The sequence below is a fragment of the Cebus imitator genome, unplaced genomic scaffold (assembly GCF_001604975.1).
Source record: "Cebus imitator isolate Cc_AM_T3 unplaced genomic scaffold, Cebus_imitator-1.0 Scaffold4, whole genome shotgun sequence".
Classification (NCBI taxonomy): domain Eukaryota; kingdom Metazoa; phylum Chordata; class Mammalia; order Primates; family Cebidae; genus Cebus; species Cebus imitator.
Window position 1 is genome coordinate 9,080,876 of NW_016107319.1, and position 20,166 is coordinate 9,101,041.

The 20,166-nt window shown below is 38.4% G+C and overlaps 1 protein-coding gene across 2 annotated transcripts in view; it reads right to left on the reverse strand.

Annotated features, from left to right (window-relative positions):
- Positions 1-4,289: 4,289 nt before the first annotated feature.
- Positions 4,290-20,166, reverse strand: part of FREM3 (FRAS1 related extracellular matrix 3) — a 98,646-nt gene continuing 82,769 nt past the window's right edge. Inside the window, exons 6-8 of one of the 2 annotated variants that reach the window (XM_037740514.1) lie at positions 19,425-19,648; positions 6,333-6,482; positions 4,290-4,725 (exon numbers count right to left, since the gene is read on the reverse strand). In XM_037740514.1, the coding sequence (XP_037596442.1) occupies positions 4,651-4,725; positions 6,333-6,482; positions 19,425-19,648 (449 nt within the window). In that variant the 3' untranslated portion in view covers positions 4,290-4,650. Of the gene's footprint in view, positions 4,726-6,332; positions 6,483-19,396; positions 19,649-20,166 lie in introns of both variants that reach the window. The other variant, XM_017534521.2, reaches the window with a different exon arrangement.

Consider the following 20,166-nt stretch of genomic DNA (forward strand, 5'->3'; position numbering starts at 1 on the left):
GACATTGTATATCTGCTGATGCTGCTTCCAAGTATTACCTCTGTCAGATGGACTGCATTATGTCTTCAGGACAGGGCCTTGAATCTCTACATAAACATCCCCTCACAGCAGACATTGAGTGTCATCCTCTGTCTGTATTCTCTGAGCATGCATTCTAGTGTTCTTCATTTTACTTCATTGTCAATATCAGCAAACTCTGCTGATCTCTCCCTGCCTGTGCTACTAGCTCCCTGTGGCTGCTATAACAAATTACTATAAACTTGATGGCTTAAAAAAACAGAAATTTATCATCATAGTTCTGGAGTTTAGAAGTCCAAAATCAGTATTACTGGGACAAAGCCTAGGTGTTGGGAGGGCTGTGCTCCCTCCAGAGGGTCTGGAGGAGAATGTGCTTGCCTGCCAGCTTCAGGTGGCTGCTGGCCTTCCATGGCTTGTAACCCCATCACTCCAATCTCTGCCTTTGATAGTCACATTGCATCCTCCTCTTCTGTATGTAACCTCCATCTCATACCTTCTTCTTTTTTTTATTTTAAGTTCTGGGGTACATGTGCAGATCTTGCAGGATTGTTACATAGTTACACACATGCCATGGTGGTTTGCTGCCTCCAACCCCTCATCACCTACATTAGGCATTTCTCCTAATGTTATCCCTCCCCAATCTCCCCCCCCAACTATCCCTCCCCTAGCTCCCCACTCCCCAACAGACCCCAGTGTGTGATGTTCCCCTCCCTGTGTCCATGTGTTCTCATTGTTCAACACCGACTTATGAGTGAGAACATGTGTTTGGTTTTCTGTTCTTGTGTCAGTTCACTGAGAACAATGGTTTCCATCTTCATCCATGTCCCTGCACAGGACATGAGCTCATCCATTTTTATGGCTGCATAGTATTCCATGGTGTATATGTGCCACATTTTCTTTATCCAGTCTATCATTGATGGGCATTTGGGTTAGTTCCATGTTTTTGTTATTGTGAACAGTGCCTCAGTGAACATATGTGTGCATGTGTCTTTATAATAGATTGATTTATAATCCTTTGGATATATACCCAGTAATGGGATTGTGGTTCAAATGATATTTCTATTTCTAGATCTTTGAGGAATCGCCACACTGTCTTCCACAATGGTTGAACTAATTTACAATCCCACCAACAGTGTAAAAGTGTTCCTATTTCTCCACATCCTCTCCAGCATCTGTTGTCTCCAGATTTTTTAATGATCACCGTTCTAACTGGCGTGAGATGGTGTCTCAATGTGGTTTTGATTTGCATTTCTCTAATGACCAGTGATGATAAGCATTTTTCATGTTTCTTGGCCACATAAATGTCTTCTTTTGAAAAGTGTCTGTTCATATCTTTTGCCTGCTTTTTGAATGGGGTTGTTTTTTCTTCTATATTTGTTTTAGTTCTTTGTATATTATGGATATTAGCCCTTTGTTAGATGGGTAGATTGCAAAATGTTTTCCCATTCTGTTGATTGCTGGCTCACTCTAATGATTGTTTCTTTTGCTGTGCAGAAGCTCTTAAGTTTAATCATCTCATGCCTTCTTATGAGGACTCTTGTGATTACATTTAGGGCCCATTCTGGATAATCTTGCTATCTCGAGATCCTTAATTACATGTGCAAAGACGTTTTTCCTATATAAGGTAACATCCATAGGTTCCAGGGATTAGGGCAAGTCAGCGCTAAACATTCCTGCAGGGACCCTATGAAACGTCATCATGAGGTCATTATAATCTGTTTAATTTCCTCAGTTTCATAAATAGCAACAACTTGCTAATGAGCACATATATTTACCGATGTAACTATAGAGTAAGTTTACAAAAAAATGACTGATAATCTCATTTCATTTGCCATTTCCAGGCATTTTTCTTTTAGACTTTTCCGTACGTTTAAGGATTGCAATAGCCACATGGCCATGAATACTCTAGAATTCATACTGTTCTATTAAGTAGATGTCCTATAATTCAGTTAACGAGTTCCTGAGTATTGGGCATTTGGGCTGCTTATAACTATTTATTATTATAAATAAGATTAGGAGCAGCAACATTCTGCTGCCTTAGCGACAAAGCTTTGAATGCTTAGCTGGCAAACTCTACAGCTAACTACAGAGTCATCAGTGTTGGGTTGCTCCCCATAGTTCACTGTCTCCTGGGTTGAGCCCTGGTGGGTACGGCAGTGCACCAAGGACCTATGACTGGTGTCTCTGCTCCAGTAAATGATGACCCTTAACTGCCTGTCTTTTTCATTCACCCTGTCAGTGGACCCCTTAAATTGGACCCTGGGTACTGGAATAAAATATACAACATCTTTCCATTTAAGGTTTACACACCAACAGCAACATCATGGGACCTCTAGAGTATCTCCATTAAACTTTCCAGCTCTGAGAAAACAAAAGTATTAAGTGAGAAAAAAGTACTTAGTATTTTTTTTCTATGAAAATGTTAGCATAGAGGAAGAGCATGTAAGGGATGACAAATGAGCCTGATTTTCCATAGTATGCAATTCCATTCTTGGTAGGAAATCAGGCATTTTTTCACTTTTTCAGGCCACTAGATTACTTTCATTATTGAACTGTAGAATCCACTATAAGTCATAACTAGAATTCACCAGGTTTTATCCTAGAAACCTAAAAATGTAATTTTGTTTCTCTGGCATGTCTTAATGAGTGGAAACTGGGAATGAAACACACTTTATAAAAAGCACTGTTTTTAATATCTGTCCCCCCAAATATGAATGCCTAAACACTGCATTCATCTGAATGTACTTAGTAACAAAAATACAATGAGAGAGAGAAAGGGTGATTTTCTGAAAGATACTGAAGGACTGGAATTAATTTCAAGTTTAAAACAGAATCTTCCATAATCCTGACAATGTGAATTTCACCTGGGCACCCAGGAACTCAGCAGGAAAAACAGTTGTTTCTTCATTTGGGGCCCAAATCAGGACCTCTTTGGGGTCTCTTAGATATATCTGAGAGTTATTTTAGTCCATGTGTAGTTTTTCTATTACTTTTTTTCCTAATGTGTGTGAAAGGAACATATCTCATTGACCTGAAGAAGAGGCCCAATAAGTATTTGTTGAATTTAAATTTAAAAGATGTTTGGACCTGGTGTGTGGCTCATGCCTGTAATCCCAGCACTTTGGGAGGCTGAGGTGGGAGGATCATGAGGTCAAGAGATCGAGACCACCTTGGCCAACATGGTGAAACCCCATCTCTACTAAAAAATACAAAAGTTAGTTGGGTGTGGTGGCACGCACCGGTAGTCCCAGTTACTTGGGAGGCTGAGGCAGGAGAATTGCTTAAACCCAGGAGGTGGAGGTTGCAGTGAGCCAAGATTGCACCACTGCACTCCAGCCTGGCGCCTGGTGACAGAGCAAGACTCTGTCTCAAGAAAAAAAAAAAAAAAAAGATGTTTGACCCTGGTAGTTGGGCAAATTACATGGTAAGGGAGGGTGATTTTTTGTTAGTAGATATGCATTCAGACAGGAATCAGACGGAACTGGAAGAGTTCTTAACAGAAATCAAGTCTAAATTTCTCATTTTACAGAGGGAGAAGTGAAGTCAAGAGTTATAAGGTAGCCTAGAAAAATATTTTCTCTGGTTGGGAAAATGAAAGTCTAGCAAAGAAACAAAACCTGGTCTAACAGTAGACAAGGACTTCTTGACCTGTATATGCAGACTACATGATAGTCAAGAACCTTTTTAGCCCCATTCAATATTTGGACAAAATACTTCTGGAAATATTTTCTATTATACACCATGTTGGCTTGAGAATAAGTTAAATAAATGTCTGAAACAGAGTTTAAGAAAAGATCTGCACAAGAAATACCAAAAAATAATGATGGGGCATAAAAATATGGCTTCAAAATAATTTGGAAACTTTGATTTATGTGGTATTGGTCACGTCTATATATAGTGTCAATTTAACAGTAATTAAGAACTAACTGGGCAGTTTGTGAACCATGCAAATCTTCAACTTTTCTTTCTTCTCCTTTCCACTTCTTGCATTTTCATCACTTGACTGTTTATTATCCTTTTTTACAAAAGAGTGCAAATGAATGGAGAGTTGAAAAATTTCCCTATCAAGTAGTCTGATAAGGACTCGTGAAGAAAAATGGAAGAATTAGCTAAAAGAACTTTATATATGAAAAGAGAGAGAATTGAAAACTGTTTCATATCCAGCATCAATCAGTAAAGAGAGTTTAGTCCTTTGATCTTAACTTCTGATTTAATTGATGACAGTGGGTTTCTTGCTTTCCTCAAAAAAGAACATGAACACAGTCTAATTCTTTGTGGGCTCAATCTTTTCTCTGTATATATCTATCTCCATGCAGTCACATAAATTACGTGTCCACATATCACCAGAATATAACACAAATGACAATATCATTGACACCCCAGAATTGCTAAGATTATAAACAGTAGAATTTCATTCTGTTGTTAGCAGACGTGCGTTGGCTGTTTTATTCCCTCTTAAAGTCTTTCAATCAAAGGAACTACAAGCACTCTGCTTACAGTCAGTGATGGTATCCTTGATGAAAACGGTAGTTTTATTTGGTTCTCCAAGCACTGCACCCATAGGCATCTGAAGATGTAATTCAAACTTCTCTGGGCGTTCCAAGGTGGGCTGTCCCACATCATTCAGGATGGTCACTCGGAATGTCTGCATGCGCACTCCTGGAGCAAAGTCCAGATTTCGGTTGATGCCAACATAATCTGTTCCAGCTAGAGAAAAAGGAACAGGCACTAGTGAGACTAGGATTTGTCGTAAGTTTTCGTTCAGAGAAAAATGAGTGCTCTCATTAACTCTGTGGCATTCTCCTTTGTACTCAACACTCTCAGAATCATACATGGTGGGTTTGATCCCCAGAAGGGGGAACTTCCATATTCTACCAAATGCCTTATAGTACCTTGTGCCATGCCCACGTGCCATCCTCACCAGGGCTCTACACGTCTAGACCAGGCACACCACCTTCCAACTACTTCCACCAAGATCCTGCCAATGATATTGAAGGATCTCTGAAGGCAGCTTCGATTTGAAATGAAAGGATTTGGCTTTCTTATTTTTAACCTTGAAGATAAATATAATACATTTTACTTTGATTAGGTTTCACTTATTCACTTTTGCCAGACATCTATTTTAACCTCACAACATTCTGCTCAATTTTATGAAGCCATGAAGTTCTGCCATTCTTCAGGTTGTTATTAATCATTTTTGCAAGCTAGCCCACCTCACCATATAGCTTCTTTGTGACTTATTTGAAAAGTCATCAAATGTAACGATAGTAATGTATGATAATCAATGGAATTAAATAGAAACAACCCTGAGTGATATAAATATAAAAAGAAGTCAAGGAACAGGAAATTTATATTGTCTCAAGGTGCTTCTCCATAAAATATTTATTAATTTCACAGGAAAAAAAGTGAATATAGTGAGGAATCCTGGCAGATACTACCTTACCCAAGTGATCAAAGTTAATAACCACAAGTGATGGGATAAATGGAAACTGTGTGCCATTTGACAGAATGCAATGGGAGGATAGTATCATCTTTGTGATATTCCTGCTAAAGATGCATTATCTGAATCTAATTATGGAAAACCAACACGCAAACCCAAATTTGGAAGACATTCTACATAGTATAATAACTGGGTGGCAATCTTCAAAAGCATCAAGGTGTTAAGAGGACCGATGAAGAAAACAAAAGCAGACATGACAGCTGAATATAATGCCTGCTTTAGAACTGGATTCTTTTGCTGTGAAGAATAATTTGAGGACAACTGGTGAAATTTTAATGAGGTCTGAGTAGATTATGGAGGTGTATCGAGTTAATTTCTCAGTTTATGCTTGTTTTGTGGTAACGCAAGAGAGTATCTTTGAAGGAATTACATTGTAAGTTTTCTGAGACATGGTTCCAAACTTACTCTCAATGGTTAAGAAAAAAAAGAAAAAGCATCTCAGTCTACTTACTGCTGTTTGGTAAATTTGAGATTACTCCAAAAAATTTTTTTAAAGGCACCAAATAATGACATTAAGAAAACAAAATAAGGCCAGGCCCGGTGAGTCATGCCTGCAATGCCAGTACTTTGGGGGCTGAGGTGAGCAGATCACTTGAGGCCAGGAGTTCGAGACCTGCCTAGCTAATATGGTGAAACCCATATTTATTTTGTAACCAGCAGAAGTCATTACATATACAAACCATCTATGTGCTCAAGCCAGAGAAACTTTCAATCAGAGCCCATCAACAAGGACTAAGCATGCTTACACTTAACAGACTAGCCCCACATAAACGTGTATCATGATAATGACATATTCTTTAAATGGCCCTCTCACCTTCTGCTGACTCCTTCTCTGACTTTTTGGAGTGCACAGTGATGGATGATGGTTGGGAAAGATCAGTGCCTCTTCTCCAAACACAAATCTCCACATAGCCAGCACTTTCACTGACATGATATTCAGCATCCCCAAAGTGCAGGGCAGGTTCTAGAGAGGCAAAAAATACAAAGAATGGGATATGCGAATTAGCCTGACCTGATCACTACGCCTTATATATATCAACACAACACTATGCACCCCATAAATATGTACAATTACTACATGTTCATTAAAAAGAAAAAAAAGAATGACCCTACCACCGTTATCTGAGTGCAGGCCACCTGCCTGCTGTATGCCTGAGGTGAGCAAATTGCAAGTGTGTTACATTACCACAGTTACAGAGCCATTAGAAATGTTAGGGAAGCACAGAGTGAAGAATAATTAATTTCTTGAGGAACTACATATGGCTTCCCAGAGAAGGCAACTCTTCATCAAAGCCTTAAAAAAATGAATAGGCATTTGCCAAATTGACACATTCCAGCTCAGAGAAAATCACCAACAAGGATGGAGGCTCATAAACGCATGCTGTGTTCAGTATTTTGGGAGCTCTTTGGTATAACTGGGACAGAAGGCACAGAGTGCTTTATAGTGTCAATATGGTACCAGATGATTCAGCAAAAAATGAACTCAAATCAGATTGGGAGAGGTCTTGTATGCCATGGTAAAACTTTTAGCAGTTTTACTATTACTACTACTTTCTCAGCAGTTAAGCAGTCTACTAAAATATATCCTGAAGCAAATAATATTTACTAAATCTGATTTCTAGCCTCCAAAATTTGAATTTAAATTCAGATATGCTTCTGCTGCATTGCAGTATGTTTGCAAAGGTGTCATCTCCATAACTAATTTTCCATTTGGCAAGCTCAAGGGGTCATTCCTCCACGGTGAATCTGCTTCTTAATATTTATAACTTTTTTCTCCAGATGTCACAATCAACAAAAGCATTCATCTCAAAACCTTTTCCATTATAGTTCATATAGTAGGTACTAGTACAGCTAAGCCTTGTGTATACTTTAAATTATCAGCTAAGTTCATAAGCTATTTTTTGGAACAGAGCGAACTGGGTATGACTTGAGGAGCTACTGAAAAACCAGTGGCTGGTCTTCACATTTTCTGCATCATGCTGGCATCCAGCATGAGCTGAAGAATAAATTTTACCCTGGAGCAGAGTTAACTGAATTTTTAAAATCTTTCCAACTGGTTGTAGTGGTCTTATTAAGTCTGACAGTGGCTAGCATAAAAAGGAACAAAATAATGGTGTTTGTAGCAACCTGGATGAAATTGGAGACCATTATTCTAAGTGAAGTAACTCAGGAATGGAAAATTAAACATTGTTATGTTCCCACTCATAAGTGAGAGCTAAGCTAGGAGGACTTTGAGGATACAATGGACTTTGGGGGCTCAAGAAAAAGAGTGGGAGGTGAGTGAGGAATAAAAGGCTACACTTCGGGCACAGGGAACATTGTTCAGGTGATGGGTGCACCAAAATCTCAAAATCACCACTCAAGAACTTATTCATGTAACCAAACACCACTGGTCCCCAAAACCCTATTGAAAAAATATAAGAAATGACAAATGCATTAGGTTAGACCTTAACCTCGTGTGCTTTCTACGTAAAAAATAAAAAAGTTGCTTTGAACTTTGCAATTGCCATTTAAACTATAATATGCTGTCAGCATAATGTATCTAACAGTAAAATAATTCTAGGTCTACTTACTTCACCCAAGGTTACCTTCAAATATAAAAGTTGTGAAACTTCATTAAAAAATCTGACAATGGCTAGGAGAATATAATGCATTCTCTTCAAGATTCAACACAAAATCTAAAATTAATTTAACATAACTAACAAATATGGATTGTATGGGATTAAAGTTCTTGTTGACTCAATGCAGAAGAACTTAAAGTATCATGGAGGCTGAAAAGACCACACACAGCCAACATCTGCCTGAGAGCTACATTTTTGTCAGTGCTGTCATTTCTATTGCAAGCAAGGGTGATCACTGGTCACTATGCTCTGGAATGCTCTTTTTTCCTTTCTGTTTCTAAAGTCTTTTTTTTTTTTTATGTTGGGTAATGGCCTCTGAAATATTTTCTTTCATTAACTTTAAACTAAAAAATAAGATCAAAAATTAAAATATGATATATCTAAAGCCTGTAGTAATTGTGTTATAATATGACTAGCTCTAGAAAGCATAGTGATACTATTTCTTTTTTTCTTTCAGTGATACTATTTCTTTGGAAAAGTTTCCTGGGTTTTTACAGCACAGAAATATATATCTTTCACCTTTTAAAAGCATTTATGTGTTGAAGTTTTCCTTGGTCCATAACCACATTTTCAAAAAGTTGAATGTGCTGATTTCACCAAAATGACACTTTGTTTATGCGCAATTTTTCCTTACAATGTTTTCTTAAATCTGTCGTCATTATGTTAGATGCCCATTTAATGACAAAGATACTAAACTAGCTGGTAATATTTCTAGGCAAATTTTATGCAACTTTTCCAAATACTACTGCCTCAGGACAAAATATATAGCCCTCTGTGAAACTGGACACTTCTTTTTTGTGGCAGGTTACTAGAGTTTTCAAATCACATACTAAAATTGAAAGTCTTTACTAGTTGAGCAGAGATGGTATAAAGTGCTTGTATATAGAACAGACACATTTTTCATATTAACAAGTGTTCTCAGTTTTATCTTGCCCTTGATACAGGGCCAGTGGAAGTTGGGTTCTAAAGCCAGGTGAATAAACATGAAGTTGCCATGCATTCATTCAGCAAACATTTGTTAGGCAAATACCATGGCCTCTGCTCTCATGTAGCCAATATTTTTTAAATGACTCCCTTGGCAGTGTGGGTCAGGGAGTCGTCCCTGGCCTGGGATAATCTTAGTCTCTGGCTGCTCCTATACTCTTTCTTTTGTCTTACTCCATGATAGTTGTCCTTATAAAACGATTTCTTCAGGTGTTCCATTTGGCAGAGGAATATTTGATCTCTGCTTAAGAGAGCAAACATTTACTTGAGTCCAGCAAAATAGAATAAAATTCCCCAGCTCTATCTGGAAAAAAAGAAAAACTTGCCCTTGAGCAACTTGGGTACATCTTCAGGTTGCTAGATATTGTGCCATCACTTGGACTAAATGAAAACATGCTTTCGTTACAAGATGATATATTTGACTCTCCTATAAAGGAAGCATTATTGGTATCTAACGTGTGCCTAGACTGGTAAATTATATGTAAAATCCTAACCCTGGAAAATGAATGTATGCTTTTCCCAATATTTTCTTAAACAGTCAATTCTTAAGGACATATGTTTTATTTCTGACTGAAATGAAAACTAAACTACTGCTGGAGATACACCACGCACAGGGATTTGACAAGTGGCTAATGCTTAGAAACTCAAATGAACAGAATTATTGTTTCATGTCATTATTCTAAAAAGATTATAATTATGTGGGAAGTGCACTAATACTCCTTGTGGTTTCCTCAAGGTCAAAATAAAATGAGATCATTCAAAGCGATCATTAGAATCATGACTGGCAAAATCTGCATTTCTCTAGGATAGGGACTAAAGCAGAAGTAGCTCCCATAAGAGTCATACACTGACAGCTGCCCCGTGAGCGCACCATTGGGGAACTTGAAGATGGGACAAAGTCACACCTCAGAATTTTACAAACCAATACCTGCTCTGAAATACCATTAATTCTGACAGAAGCCCCTGTCAGAATTAAATATTGTTAACTCTGGAGACTGAGCTGTTTTAGGCACTCAGTAGAGTCAAACTTGGGCTTAATGGAATGTGACGAAGCATGACTTCAGTAGTCAGGCTAGGTCAGCGTGGTTATATCTGTAGCATGGCCAACTGTTTTGTGCTGTATTTAAGGGACAATGACTTTAGCTGAAGTTAGTGCTGCGTGAGACCTAGAAAACAGCAAGAAGCCAAAAGAAGGAGAAATGAGTTGCCTGTTGCTAGCCATCTTAAGACAAAAGGTATTCTGACCTTGGATGTTGAGTCTTTAGGACCCTCGGTAGTTATTTGCCCAGGATGGAGATGGCTGTATTGGCTTGATGGGATTTCTAGGATCCCATTATCATCAGTTTCCTGCTTATGAAGTGGCTGCCCAGTAGAGTATCCTTTAAGGAGAGAATGTGTTAACCAGGGGACTCTGATTTTCAGTTTTCTTTGACTTTGGTTTTCACTGCAATTTATAATTTGTCATTTTGGCACATACATCGTGTCTCTTGTGGGTCTACATCCTGCCTCTGTGCCCACAGACAAAATTGAGCTTCTAGACCTCTGACTCTGGCAGTCAGGTCACGGACTGGAGTGACCTGCCAAGCAACTGCTTCTACATGACTGGAAGACACCTAGGTGGTTTTAGAAAAGATTGTTGTATCACAGTGCTTTGTAAAGAGATTGTGAAAGGTACATCATCCTATGGATATCTAACCTTAAAACAATTTTGATACACTTTCTCAGATTTCTGGGATAAAAATCAGTGGCAATCAGCTGTTATTGTTTGCCTCATTTCCTTTCTCCCTGTTGTCTCTGACTGTGATGACCTCACATGTGAAATGGCAAATGCAGTCTGTACTCTAGACATAGTTGATTCATTTAATACATTCTGTAGCCTCAGTAGACTGACGTATTTCTGAGATGAGGAGTTCTAGATAAAAGAACAACTCGAAGTAAATATATTGATTTGGAAATAATTTATGTATTATCTATATAAGAAAGAAAAAAAAAAACACCTTTTTATATGAGGAATGCAAGTCCCTTTAAATTATCCAGCCTAGAAAGGCATTTGAAATGTAGCACCTGTCACACCTACTCCCCCTTGAGCTAAATAATACATTTCTTGCAGTCACTTGCTGTGGGGACTCTAGACTAACTGATGTCAAGCAGCCATAAAATGTCATATAATTCAACAGTTTATAGCCAACCACCAACCAATGTTATTTCTGTAAACTATTGAGAATTCCTGACAAACAACTTTTTGTAATTGCCATCTGATACAGTTTGGACATTTGTTCCTTGCAAATCTCTTGTTGAAATGTGATCCCCAGTGTTGGAGGTGAGGCCAGGTGGAAAGTGTTTGGATCAGGGGGTTGGATCTCTCATGAACATCTTGGTGCCATCCTCAAAGTAATGAGTGAGTTCTTGCTCTATGAGTACCCGCATGATCTGATTGTTAAAGAGCCTGGCACCTCCTCACCTCTCTCTGTTGCATCTCTCTTGTCATGTGATCTGCACATGCCAGCTTCCCTTCCCCTTCTGCCATGAGTGGACCTTCCTGAGGTCTTCACCAGAAGCAGATGCTGGCACCATATTCCCTGTACAGCCCACAGAACCGTGGCCCAAATCAACCTCTTTTCTTTATAATTTACCTAGCTTCAGGACTCCTTTATAGGAACACAAATGGACTAAGACAGTCCATCTCCTGATTTGTTCCTTTTTCTCTAAACACTTGAGCCTCTTCTTCACTTTCTGGAGCACTCTTCAAGGCAACCTGGATGTTGTCCCAGGCTGCAGTCATCAAGTTTTGGCTTAGATAAACTCTACTAATTTTGCCTCAGCTTCTTCTTTTTAGGTGGACATATTCAGTATACTAAGAAAATATTTTAAAGTTATATTTTTAAAATTAATTGTTAATATCTTAAATGATAAAAACAATGGCAGATCTCAAATATCAGGGGTGCTGAGAACTCAAGAGCACAACCAAAATCATTTAGGAAGCTCCTGAAAGGTAACTAGAAGCCACAACTTGGAAACTTGCCTCCTTTTTAAATTAAATAATATTTTAGTGTGACTTCATAAACAAATCACACAGATGATCATGTATGTGGATTCTAGCATTACATTTTAAGCTTAGCAATATGCTTGATCCTCAATAAATGTTACAGAATCTAAATGCAAGTTCCCACAATCCAGTAATTATAAATAATGACTTGCTCAGATAAGTATGTAGCAATTCAGATTGTTTACACTGAACTATGAATTTTCCATCATTAATTCTGTGCTTAATTTTTTTCTCCATTAAAAAGCCTTCATTCATTCAAGGATAATCTTATTAAAGATCAAGTTGGGTAGATTAGAAGGCAGGGATAGAGTTTGAAGCTCTGTGCTAAGCAGGTGGCAGGTCACTATAAATGTCTCTTGAATGAATTATCTACTTGTTAAGAATCTACTCAAACCATTTCAAATAACATTTCAACTTAACAATTGGATTGTATACTGGATTTTGTGTAATTTTCTTCCTTTCTTTGCTTTTTTTTTTTTTTTTTTGAGACAGAGATTCCCTCTTGTTGCCCAAGCTGGAGTACAACGGCATGATTTCAGCTCACCACAACCGCTGCCTCCCAAGTTCAAGCGTTCAAGAGATTCTCCTGCCTCAGCCTCCTGAGTAGTTGAGATTACAGGCATGTGCCACCATGCTCAGCTAATTTTTTATTTTTAGTAGATATGGGGTTTCTCCATGTTGGTCAGGCTGGTCTCGAACTCCTGACATCAGGTGATCCACCTGCCTTTGCCTCCCAAAGTGCTGGGATTACAGGCATGAGTCACCACTCCCGGCCCTTTCTTTACTTTTTTTCCCTTCTTTTTTATATTTGATATTGGGAATTTTCTCAAGCTCTCTTCTGAACATTAGAGGATTTAAAACTACCAAGGTGGCCAGGCACGGTGGCTCACACCTGTAATCCCAGCATTTTGGGAGGCCAAGGCGGGTGGATCACAAGGTGAGGAGTGATCTGTCCATGTGAAATGGCAAACGCATTGGTGGGTGGCAGGTGCCTGTAATCCCAGCTACTCGGGAGGCTGAGGCAAGAGAATCAGTGAACCAATATAGTGCCATTGCACTCCAGCCTGGGTGAGGTGACAGAGCCAGACTCTGTCTCAAAAAACAAGCAAGCAAGCAAGCAAACAAACAAACAAAAACTACCAAAGTTTTAAGTAAAAATTAAGTAGGAATATGGCAGGGCTCAAGGATATATTTCTTCAAGAAATAGGTATTAAGACTTCTACTTGTTTTTACATATTCTTATATATAACTACTCTTAGAGTTAAGTACCATGTAGCTCATCTTACCAATTTTATTGTTTCATTTTTGGAATTTAATTAGTGTTATTCTATTGTTTCAGTGGACACCATGATTCACAGATGTAACTTTATTATTTGAAATATAAAAAACAAAGTCAAAGAGAGAGAAAAATGTAGCCAAAGTGGTTTGCCAGAATATGCATTGGGTTAATTGAGAAAGTGGTGATCACGAAGAAAGCCATTTACAGTCTTTATTCTCTTCCTTCCTCTGACTTTCATGTGCAGACAATAAAGACACTATCATTTTAATTTTCTACCACTTAACTCCAAATACTGAGAGGCAAACAATTTACTACTTTATAAGTGAGCAAAAAGTCTCCTTTTATTATCTTACAATCTTTATTTACTTACTACTTCATAAACAAAGTGGTAATTTAATGCCATTTCTATTTTTCTGAAAAGTCACGCATACCCATGTGTTTTCTTGGGCAGATTACTTATATTAGCTCATGGTTCTTTTTTCCATTGTGGCCAACTTTCATTTCTACACAGACATTTGCTCAGCCTATGAGATGACTAGCAAAATGTGCTAGCTCCTTTTATTTCAGAATTTTGTTCACTTATTAAGTAGCATGTTGTGAAATTTTGAAGAAAGAGATGCAAACATCTCTTTCTTCAAAATTTTTACTGATGAAAAACTGGATTCTTTGTTCAGTTATACACACAGTCAGCAGGTCTCCACATAAAATGAGACAATGCTACAGGTATTAAAACAGGATCAAGGTGCATTACAAAATCCTACTGTTCACATGCATGAGGAGAGCCAACATGAAAGGGCTGGTATCTCCTCCAGACTACCTAATTTTGGCTATGTGCATATGAAAACATGTTCTTCAAGGGGTTTGCTTGCCAAATGGTACCTGTGAAGTTACTATATTATTAGCAACTTTTTTTTTTTTTTTTTTTTGCATGCATTTGAAGACAGCTGAAACAATTTTAAACTAACAATGGAGTCAAATTTTACCGACTGGTGGTTTTCTGGGGGTTTTGAACATGAAGGTACATTTTTATTATCAGAAGCACTAGATGGCCACCTGTATCACTGCAGTTAGTAACTTTATTTATTTATTTATTTTGAGATGGAGCCTCACTCTGTCACCAGGGCTGGAGTGCAGTGGTGCAATCTCAGCCCACTGTAACCTGCGCCTCCTGGGTTCAAGCGATTTTCCTGCCTCAGCCTCCCCAGTAGCTGGGACTACAGGCACCTGCCACTGTGCTTAGCTAACTTTTTATATTTTTAATAGAGACGGTTTCACCATGTTGGCCAGGCTGGTCTTGAACTCCTGATCTTGTGATTTGCCTCCCTCACCCTCCCAAAGTGCTGAGATTACAGGAATGAGCCACTGTGCCCAGCCCATTAGTAACTTTAAAAGGAAGAAAATATTTATCTGTGGAAGGTTTGGCTATTTCTTAGGGGTAAATGCATCCCAGAACCATATCACTGAAGGATCATAGGAGAGTACAAAAGAGTTAGGAACACAGGGGCAGAAATCTGGGCTTTAACTGGCTGGGCAAACTTGAAAAGCCACTTAGTACATTTACCTCAACAATGAGAAGGCTGAACCACATGATCTTTATTTCTAAGATTTTATGCTTTTATGAACCTAGAAGGATTTTAATCCATTTCTTGTCCTTAGGCAAGACTTACATACAAACAACTTAGGTAATATTATATTGCATATTCTCTTCTTAAAAGTATTCCAAAAAAAATCTCTCTCTGCAGTATATTTTGGTATCTAGAACTCTACCAGAAATATTTTCTTAGGTTTGAACCTAAGATGCAATGGCTGAAAGTTATTATTAATATCCTTTATTTGGTTTCAAGAAAAACTCCGGAATAGTGTTTCCCACTTGATTATATAATGGTTGGATTCTTCACTGCTGTATCCTCTATGCCTAGCAGAGTTCCTGATACATAATGAGGCTCAACAAATGCTTTTGGAACTAATAAATTAACAAACAAGTAGTTCTTAACAAATATAAAGCATGAGGCGAATTCTCAATCCTATTGAATAAAAGAATTGGCCCACGGCATTCCTGCAGAGTCTTGAACCACGTTCTTGATAGCGCCTCATTTATGACTTTGCTCAAGCTGTTTCCTCCACCTGAAATGCTATTGTCCCTCCTTTCTCTATCCTCAAGTTTACCCATCCAGACACAGTACAAATGATACATTTTTCTTGAGCTCCTCCAGCTAGAAGAAATATCTGGCTTTTCTTGACTTCCTTGGTCCTTCATCTGAGCCTGTCTTGCCTTAATCAGTTTTTACCTTGCTCTGTAGTTGGTTCATCGTGTTACTAGAATAGGAATTGAAGATTTAGGAAAAGGACATACAGTCAGAAGCGGGGAACTCAGTGATTAAGAGTTAGGTTGAGCATCCTTGACTTATACTCAGATGTGCAATACTCTTGTAGGATTATGAGTGTAGCAGAGAAAGCTGTATTTGCTTAATGATAAGAACAGATCATCTTTCCATTTCATTTCCACACCAGTCACTAAATTTTCTAATTATAAATTGGTAACTTATATAGATGTTTTCCCCAGAAACAATACTAACGTTATTAATTTCCTTTTGTTGCCATAATAAGTTACCGCAAATTTAGTGGCTTAAAACAACACAAATTTATTCTGTTATAGTTCTTCGAGTCAGAAGTCTAACTAAAATAAAGGGTGTTACCAGGGCTGTGTTCTAACTGGAGGCTTCAGGAAGAAATCCATCTCCTTGACTTTTCTAGCTTCTAGAGGCTACCTGCATTCCTCGGCTAGTGGCTCTTTCCTCCAGCTTCAAAGTGCCTCACTCCAACCTCTGGTTTCAGTCATTGAAACCCTTTTTCTCTGTGATCCTCTTGCCTCTTTCTTATAAGGACCCTGCTGATTACTCTGGGCCCACTTGGGTAACTCAGGATAATCACTTCATCTCAACAGCCTTAACCGCAAAGTCCCTTTTGCCATGTAAGGTGACACATTCACAATGTTGGTGGTTAGAATGTGAATATCTTTGAGGTCCATTATTCAGCCTACAATATTGACCAAAGGACTTGAATATCTGCTCTTTTGGCAGCCATTCATTTGTTATTATACATACAAGCACTAATATTTTGGATAAGGAACTCTCTCTTCATTCTTTTGTGTGGTGGTCCCCAAAGTCACCACAGATCTGAGCATACCAACAGAGTCATATAATCTCACCCGTTAAATTGCTTGCTTAGATCTAATATCTGTTGCATGCTTCATGCCTTGTTTCTAGTTATTGTAGTTTTCAGATAAGCTCTGGTTTTTGAGCTTATTCTAAAACTATATTAGGTAAAGAGCATGCAGAAAACATACTTCTTCTTGAGGAAGAAGAGAGAATAATTGAAGGTCAGACAATCTCATTCTTCATTTTTAGTTAAAATTTTCAGGCTAGTTTTAAAAGAAATTTGCTTCTAATTATCTGGGTAAAATTATATAATGCACTTGCTTATCAAAATGTTAGAGCATAGCATGAGTCAAACAGGGGTAGGCCTTGGAAAAATGAAAGACAAAATGGATAGCTTAAAATGCATAAATGCATGACCATTCAAGTTTTTCCTTCACCAGTTAACTCTCTTTTTTATCTGGCTTATTTAGAGCAAAACTTTGACACGTATTTTTCTAAGTTCATGACAAAATTTTAATGGAAAAGCTCAGCCTACAGGATGCATCATTTTTGTGTATGGGTGGTGTTTATTAACTAATGCCTTCTTCTTAGAATGACTTAAGAATCATAGAATTATGGAGTGAAAGGGTTCCTAGAGGCAACCCAATCAATTCCCTTATTTCATGATTGGGAAACAGAGCCCCAGATAGCTCGACCTAGTCAAGGTTACCCAGAGACAGTGTGTCTCAGGCCTAGAATCCAAAATCTCCAGCCCCCAGCTCAAGCTTTTCTGGCTCAGTTGTTCCACTTTTGATTCTCTTCCTTTTTTTCTCCCATTTCTTTTGCTGTATACTTTGACCTATTACTAGCTTTGCTAGAGAAACATAATGGAGACTGTTCTGACGCCAATCTTTCTGGCTATAAGAAAAGATGTGATAGTGAAGGGAAAAGAAATTTGAAACTACTATGTTTACAAATTTCAACTTTTCATGTTAATTCTTCATCATGATGGAACTGTAAGCATTGATTATAAAAAGGAGAATATACTGTATAATACAATTATGCATTTCCATAAAAAGTTGAAAATTCATTCAAATTATTTTAAGAAAAACAGTCTTTGTTTTAATTCCAATGAAGAAATTTTTGAAAAGCACACAATGAAGAAAGCATGGATCTCAGGGCCTATTCTTATTCTTAGCTCTTGATACTTGTAAAGATGTGTTTTGGAACTGAACTTAGTCCTTGAAAATTCTTTTTTCTTTTTAATGGAGCAAAACTAGTCTAATGAACATTTCAGAGATGTGGTCCAAAGGGTGCAATATTCCCAAATAAAGTCATTTAGGAGACTAAACAACAAACAAACTGTAGGAGATCGGTCAGGGTGGTGGGAGAAGCTATAGGGAAAGAAGCAGGCCTTTTGAAAGGTCAGAAGGCTCTGCAAAGCTTCTGGTGAGAATAAAGCTGAAGGCAGCTGATTCTCTTACTCTGAGGCTGAGAGCGAAGAGTAGATAACAAGGGAGTGTAAAGAAATCTATCTAGATAAGTTATTTACCTAATGTCAGTCAGAGACTGACCTTTGATCATTGACATGCAAGATTCCTCCCTGCAAATGTTAATTACCCACAATTGTGTTGGCTTCGGGCCTTTGACATTATACCAGTACTGAATAAATACAAGCGGCTCTGGCTCATTGTGACTGCTCTCTCCAGCAGTCCCCTCGCTGCTCTTACGTAAAATACCTGTGTCTGAATACTCCTTTCATCTGCCACTCGGCCAGAGTCTGCAGGATAGACTCAGCAACAAACAAACAAACAAAAGACCACCTTTAATCTCATTCATATTTTCCTTTGTTCCATGGTTGTTATGAAGACATAATTTCAAACAGAATATGATAGTATACGATAAATTTACCATACCTAACTGGAGAGTGTATAAACTGTTCAAACTTTACAAATCTGTGTTTATCTTTTGACAAAGCTCTCAGTTTAATGGAAGCTTTGTGTGCATCCATAAAGCAGTCATATTAATTTTGGGTCTAGATTAACAGCCCAGTCTAATCCTTCTTAGGTCTGAGCTCAGCAACTCACAGCCACTCAAATCCTGATAGAAGCATGGTTGAGAGACGAAGCAGTCAAACTAATATGATAAATTAGTAATAACACAGTCTGATCCTGGCCTTGTCTTTATTACCATTTTCTATTAAAAGTGCTCCTTATAGAAAGGGCAGGTGAGACCTAGGAAAATCATACTGCGCTTGATATTTTATGTTGTGTCTGGGAGGGGAGGGCTGGTGTTGAGGAATGAGGCGCCCCTCTCTTCTCCGGCCAAATTTCAGCTGGGCTTCTTAGGGACTGGAAACAAATGCCCTGCTAGGTAACCATAAAGGGGACCAGATGCTGACACGCGGGGCTCCATCTCGTCTTTGTACCACTTGACAACTCACACCCTTGCTGTGAGGGATGATCCTTTTGCTGCTAAGATGAGGGTTCTCTTGGGGTAGTCTTGGTTGGGTGATTAGATACTTGACTTCTTAGGTCTTCTTCCTAATTTCCTTCTAAGTCTTAGGTCACCTCCTTGGGCTATGCTTTTCTTGTGTCATACCCAAATATTTAACCTTCTCACATGGCTATTTTGTTGTTAGTGTTGGCGATGTCTATGCATTTGAAGAGCTACTCACAGTTTTTGGAGAAAAAAGAGCATAAAATATTCTTTTAAAGACAAGTTAAGCTACATTTGTCTTTCCACTGTTGGGGGCACATGTGAGAAGAAGGCAGCTATTGCCAAAGGTTGGGAAGCAAGAAATAGACTTACCATCATAACGATCAGCCAGGATAGTCACCTTAGTGGTGGGGAATCTGGCTCCCAGCTGTCCTCCCACTGGCAGCCTCAGTGAAACACTGAAGGATTCCTCCTCTTCGTAAAGGGAGTCATCGATGATCAGGACTCTGCAGGTCTTCTGTGTCTCGTTCTTGCCAAAGTGGAGGATGCTGGTGTGGTCTTCTGGACGTGAGATGTAATCAGAGAATGATAACACTGTGGAAGAAACTGTGCCTGTGGCAGAACCTACAGAAATACGAGAAGGAACAGGGAGGTTGAGAAGAAATGGAATTCCAAACAAGAAGCATGTTTGTTTTCTTTAACCTATTTTTAGATAATAGCTGTCTGAATGATACAATGTACTTAGGCTCACAAATGTTAATATTGTAATCAGAAGGCTTCTGGAATGGACTCTGGTATTGTGACATGATCTAGATTAGTGATTTTTTAAAATAGAGTATATTGAATAAAGTTTGTTTACACTAGGGGCTAAAAACAGGATCACAGGATGCTGGGGCTAGCTTAGCTCAATTATTTCATATATAGATGGGAAAACTGAGGTGCAGTGAAATTAGGACTAGAGAATCCACAGCATGAAAACGTTATAGATTTTTTTCCTGCTGCTGCTTTGCCTATAGTGACAAAGCTGTGCACAGCATCTTTGTGATCTGATCATCATACAACCCAGCTAGAATTCCTTGTATGACACCATAATACAGCCAGAAAATGATATCTTATTTTGCAAGGAGTGCAGGATTGATTAG